This window comes from Chelon labrosus, assembly GCF_963514085.1.
Source record: "Chelon labrosus genome assembly, chromosome: 11".
NCBI lineage: Eukaryota > Metazoa > Chordata > Actinopteri > Mugiliformes > Mugilidae > Chelon > Chelon labrosus.
In genome coordinates this window covers 16,299,524-16,305,570 of record NC_140344.1, presented here as the reverse complement: position 1 = coordinate 16,305,570, position 6,047 = coordinate 16,299,524, and the positions used below count along the sequence as shown (strand labels likewise).

Below are 6,047 nucleotides of genomic sequence, written 5' to 3'. Positions count from 1 at the left end.
CTATAGAAGAACAGCATTATAGCGAAGTATACTGCATGCAAGTCTCAGAACTGACAAATTGCCTCACAAATGCAAATAAACCGTCGAATATACAAATCAACAATAAACAGACTGACAAAACAGGCTGCTGTACTGTGAGCAACTGTTTCATAGTTTCAATTTAATCTCTATCTACACTGTCTTAATTTACTCAATATTTGTCGTCAGATTTTTTCTGATCCCTCATAACTGCAGTCATACTGTATGTGGCTCCATCCAACTCGGACAACTTGGGAAGGACTCAACAGTTGACGATGGCATTCTCATAGTCATAGTCAACTAACCCTGTGTGACTGGTATGGCTGGTTTCACCCAGTCTGGCTTCTCCACCAATCACATGTCTACAAAGTTTTCTTCAAGCAGGAAAGTGCACTACCTTAAACGAATCCTTTTTTTCCGCCATTGTTTGGATGGTTGAGCTGCCTGTAGGACACTTTTCTGGTTCTCTTGCCGGAAACTGAATTAGTGTGTGCCAGACTTTTCTGTCAGTCTCAGCTGAACAGGTATGGTGCAATGTTTTTTCTGTTTAAATCAAACTGGAATAATTGAGAAGGCATTGAGGAAGGTAGAATATTTTATGCAGAGTGATTAATAAGTAACTTATTGTGAAATTGGCCTCTACAATAATGTTGCTAGCCACTTTTTGGTTTTGTGACGTTATGTTTGTGTTAGGCACAAGGTAAAGAGAGAAAACTGCCAGGAGTAGTGATGTGTCATTACATCAGATAGCAGACAAACAAGAGACGTCTTCCGTATTGTTTGCGCTGAAGGGCTCAATCCCCACTGTTACAAGAGCTTAACCTACTGTACACGCTGTACAATATTTAGGTTCGTACATTGTATTTCATCTTTATATAGCCAAGTATATATATATATATATATATGTGTGTGTGTTATCAAAGGATGTTAGATGTTAGATGTGTGAATAGCCAAATATTTTTAGTTGTTCTTGTTTTGAGGATGTGATCATAACAATCACTGGCAAGCTCTAGAATATTTTACTTGGCTATTTAGTAGTTTTTATTTTTGCCATGGACAGTGGCTACTATACATCTTGTCGCTCTGCATGAGACCTGTATGTTGCATAGAATGAAAGATCTCAATCTCATCTTTTTTTTTTTTCTTATCTGAAAGGTATCACTCAAGATGGATGGCAAGAAAAAGAACTTTTTTGATAACTTCAGAACAAAGTTGCCCAAGAAGAAGCCACCGAAGAAGCTGCTTGCCAAGCAGGGGAGGAATCTGGCCCATCGGCGCAGTATTTCTGTACCAGACTTAACATTAGCACTTCCACAAGGTGAAGCATCTTCCATAGAGAGTGCCACTGATGCTATCTACTTTGGCATCTCTCCTGTCCAGAGTGATTCTGATTCGGTTGCAAGTGTCCCAATGGCTGAAGGACCACAATTCGCTGATAAACCTAGTGATTCAGTCCCAGAAGTTACATACAGAGCTCTTCATAATCCAGCTGCAGCTTCTAATAGAATGAGCGCACCAGTGGAGTCACAGTCGCTTTATGAAGAAATTAATGACATGGCGAACGTAAGCCGAGAGAAGAAAGTGAACTTCCCTCAAGAAGGCCTGTATGCCCAAGTGGATAAAAGAGCCAGGAGAAACGCACAACAATTTATTTTTGAACCTACTCCTGCACCGAGACATATTTACCACAGTGCACAAGCTTCTTCACCAAGACCGGACCTGGTGGACAGAGTGAGTCTCTCTGGCGAAGACCCCCCAACAGACAGGGTGCTTTCAGAGACTGTTGTGGCAGCACTAGCCAGAGCAAACTCAATGGGAGAGCAAACAAATCCTTATGAAGAAAAGAAGACCCTATCTTTTGAGCAGAAAAAGCCATCAACTGGGGCTTTGTCAGCAATCAGAGAATATCCCTCTGTAGATAGGATGTCTCTGGTATTAGATCCTCAGGGTCATATGGAGAATGCAGACCGTACCTCTTTGGAATCAACATGTGACTCCCCCACTGACGAGCAAGTCAACGTGCTCTGGACAGACTCGGAGGAACAGGACCGAGAACCCATCACTCCTTCGATAATGAGAGAGTTCTCAATTGAAGAGGGTGTGCCGGAAGAGGAGCCCCTAGATGAAACAGTAGATGTGAGTATCATTATGTATGTATCTACATGCATGGATGCTTGCTGTCATTTGACATCAGTATGTTATTTGAGTTATTTAAAGGTTGTTTGTGTTTGCTTCCCCATGAAAAGTGACACAAAAATTCAATCCAGTCCAGTCCTGTGCACATAAATCTGAGATCCTGTACTTTACAGAGACTAAATCTGTTCAACAAGTATCAAATTTTATATGACATGATAAGCTGGTCGAGAAAAGGTACTAAAATTATAAATACACATTTAAAAACACCCCCATTTTGACAAATATAGGAAACAGCACAACACGTACTGTGTCAGTAACATGTAAAGTAGTTCAACAGTGGTTACATATACTGGATTTTTTTTTTGCATACTTCCATTTGACTTTCAAATAGTGTGGTTTGTTTTTTTCACACGCTCTAGCCCAAGACTTGTCCTTAGCCTTAATATGTTGGCATGGAAATGACATTACTTTTCTTACCCTAAGCGTAGACTTGTGGCTGTAGTAACCTCGATCCCTATAGCATTCATGACAATAACTATTCAGTCTACTGGGAGGACATGTCCTCAGCTGGTTGGTGTTAAATGTAAGGGATTGGGATTCAACTAAATATAGCCCTTGGGTACAACTGAAACCAAAACCATTACATCCTCTTTTGTCTAGATTTCTCTTAGACACAGAAACCAGTTGAAAACCTGTGTTACTAGTTAGTGCCACAATGTGTTATGTAGAGGGCAACAAAAAGAACACAAAAAAAGTTGATAAAATCTCACTTTTCCTCACACTTGACACTTTTTACTGCTGTTAGCAGTATTTACAAACTGTACTGCAGACACAGTGTGTCCTTAAAAGATATTATCTCAGATCAAGGACAATACACATACGAAGAATACGGAGTGGAAATGAATAGACATCCTTTTCTTAATTAAACCCAGTATTACCTTTGAGCAGTACACCCACAAAGATATTTAAGTTTTACTGTAGACTAAATGTTTTGTTTTCTTATGAATCATCATTACAATATTTTCTGTGTAGATTTCTAGTGAACCGTTTGAGCACTCTGAAGAAAATTGTCAAGATGCTTTCGGCAGCTCTGTGAGTACTCATTAAACTTGGTCCTTATTGAAATAATAGTATGATATGTAAAAGCATATTAATGTGAATGGTTCTCCACAGGAGCGTTTAGCACCAGGAAGTGACATCCATGGACCTGCCCCATTCCAGAGGTACCTCTTGAACATCAACCTAAAGCAGGGAAGGAATCTGGTCATAAGAGACAGGCGTTCTGGTAGGTCATCAATACATAGGCTAGCCACACAACCTTCTGACTTTTCACAGCTTGTGTATAAGTTGCTGTCTCACTTATATCCTGAGAGGAAAAACTTTAACTGTGAGGGGGTTCACTGAAGCACATTTGGCTGGATCATCAAGAGGTGTTATATCAGATTTCTCGTAAAGTCTAAAAGAATGCGGTTCTTCGTGTGTTGACTTAAGGTAGCAGCTAAAGGGCGAGTCCTTGATGAAGCAGTGCATGTACACTAAGTGCATATACTACATCCTGATGATCTTGTTGTGACCGTGAGTCAACCATACAGTGGAATGTTTTATGGGAAATGTGTTCTTGTGTATGAAGGGAAGATAGGACGAGTTCACTCAGTGTTTTTGTTTCCTTGGGAGGATGACGTCTCTTGACAAGTGATGCATGATGTACAAACCACAAGAGAAACATGCAGCCAGACCCGTTTGACAAAAGACAGACTACGATAAAGCAATCAGTTCCTATGAGAGAACACTCAATCTGTTCATGAATCTACTGGTGTTGAAGCATATTTAAGTAACCGTTGCTTATATATTTAAAAAGGAGGTGCTGTTTTCACAGAATATTTTAAGTGTTAACTTTAAATATTATAAGTCATTCTTCTCTTAAATTATTGTCTTGATTTTCTATAGGAATTGAATGTTTTGTGTAATCATAGCAAAGTAGCAATATGACGGTTTAAAAAGTAGAAAATCAGTCATGAACTTTGAAAAATGGTTTATTTTATTGGTCATTTTTAAAATATTTGAATGAGTTTATTTTCCGTTGAGAAGCAATTGACTATTTGTTAAAACAAAGAGAAACATACAGCAAGTGTGCAGCTGAACTCGATCATTCCCTGATGCCCAGGCCCAGGTGTGTATGCTTGAGGAAAGCAGCAACCTCAAGTGGCCATAAATGGAATTACAACTTATGAGAAAATTCATGTGTGGTCTCCTTGACTATGACAATTTGATGACAGATTTTGGCAGTTTTTTGGATTTGGGTTTTAGAAAAAAGTAAACATTAACACTGACCTTCCAAGGGTGATGGGATGGAAACATTTCATCATACAAATGTCATATGAGATCATTGCAATCCAGTTTTATTTAATTTAAAATCAAACCCCTTGGGCTATCCTGTGGTTTTAACAAAAAATATATTATGTTGAGGCTAAAGTAGCTTTGGGAAATCACCTTACAGAGAAATGGTGAACGGATATTTCACCTTTTTTTTTTTTTTTCTTGCCTGGTGGCAGCGGACCATCCAAGCTCAGCATCTCACTCCATGCTAGTTGAGACCTTACTTTCCCTGACAAGATGGCACCACGATGATGCAATCCCCACACGCCCCCTGTCTCTCCACTGTTTGCCCAACAATCAACACTGTGCCAAATGCTCGCCAATGGCATACATTGTCATTACATATTCTGAAAGGCCCCACACCACCGGCCCCCACTCCTTGCTTTTTGTTCTCCCCTTTTTTCCCATTAATTTCCATCGTCACCATTCTCAGTCATGCCAGAGCTTTTCTCCTTGCTAGCTGCCACATTCTCCTCCTGTCAAGTTGCCTGGAGGTTTCCCTGTCACAGGCTGGCAGGGTGGAGCTGCTGTGGGTCCTGCCTGCCTTTGCGAGATGTTCATTTGGAGTGGGGAGCTGACAGGCCTGACAGCCCATCCCCACAGGGCCTTTGTCATGTGATTCAAGCCTCCCTGCAGGCTCTCTCAAGCACCCCTTTATTCCCCTATACAAATGAAGGCATGGGGCTGGCTTTCATTTTTTGGCCAATCTGCATGCAATTGCAGAAACAAAGAAGTCCCATACCCCCACCACACTCACAGACAGACTTTCTTAACAGGCTTGGGAGATTAACACTGGTTGCTTCTAGATTTTGGTTTCTGGTCACCTCATGCTGGCGAATGTTTCTCCTCTTTGACAATTAAACAGCTACATTCCTCTGTTTTTGCCATGTGTGGGGCGCACCTCCTCCCTACATATTTCAGTGTCTCACACAGCTAGCATGGGGGAAGGGTGTGTATTTGTGTGTTTTCATACACAGTGTACATTTTTATAGTGCCACAAGACCTAAATAAATTCCCTTTCATGACCACACAATTAATAATCATACAACGATTGTATGTTAATCTAACGCTTGAGATAATTACCACACTTGTTACACAACATTATTGTGCTGATTAGTGTTTTTTTTTAATTTTTTTATTTAATTTTAGGTACCAGTGATCCTTATGTGAAGTTCAAACTTGAAGGAAAACAGTTCTACAAAAGCAAAGTGGTGTACAAAAACTTGAATCCCCACTGGAACGAGTCCTTCTCCCATCCTCTCCGAGACAAAGATCATGTTGTGGAAGTTCGAGTAAGCCCTGCCTGTTTGCATTCTCTCGCAACAGTGGTCTCGTGCCAAAACACACAATTTCCGTTTGCACGAGATGTGACGTTTGTGGATGTGTTTGTTTGTTGCAGGTCTATGATAAAAACCGGACCTCTGATGACTTCATGGGATCCAGCGCAATTTCTGTGAAACAGCTTGAGTTGTACAAGTGAGTAATACATATTTCATAAATTTTAGGGGGAAAAAAAA

General features: G+C 40.4%; 1 protein-coding gene across 1 annotated transcript in view; it reads left to right on the top strand.

The window, feature by feature from the left end:
- Positions 1-327: 327 nt before the first annotated feature.
- mctp2a (multiple C2 domains, transmembrane 2a) overlaps positions 328-6,047 on the top strand; it is a 31,183-nt gene continuing 25,463 nt past the window's right edge. The window contains exons 1-6 of the mRNA XM_084555751.1: positions 328-542; positions 1,174-2,154; positions 3,187-3,246; positions 3,328-3,439; positions 5,680-5,822; positions 5,930-6,006. Of these exons, the coding sequence (XP_084411877.1) occupies positions 1,186-2,154; positions 3,187-3,246; positions 3,328-3,439; positions 5,680-5,822; positions 5,930-6,006 (1,361 nt within the window). The 5' untranslated portion in view covers positions 328-542; positions 1,174-1,185. The remainder of the gene's footprint in view (positions 543-1,173; positions 2,155-3,186; positions 3,247-3,327; positions 3,440-5,679; positions 5,823-5,929; positions 6,007-6,047) is intronic.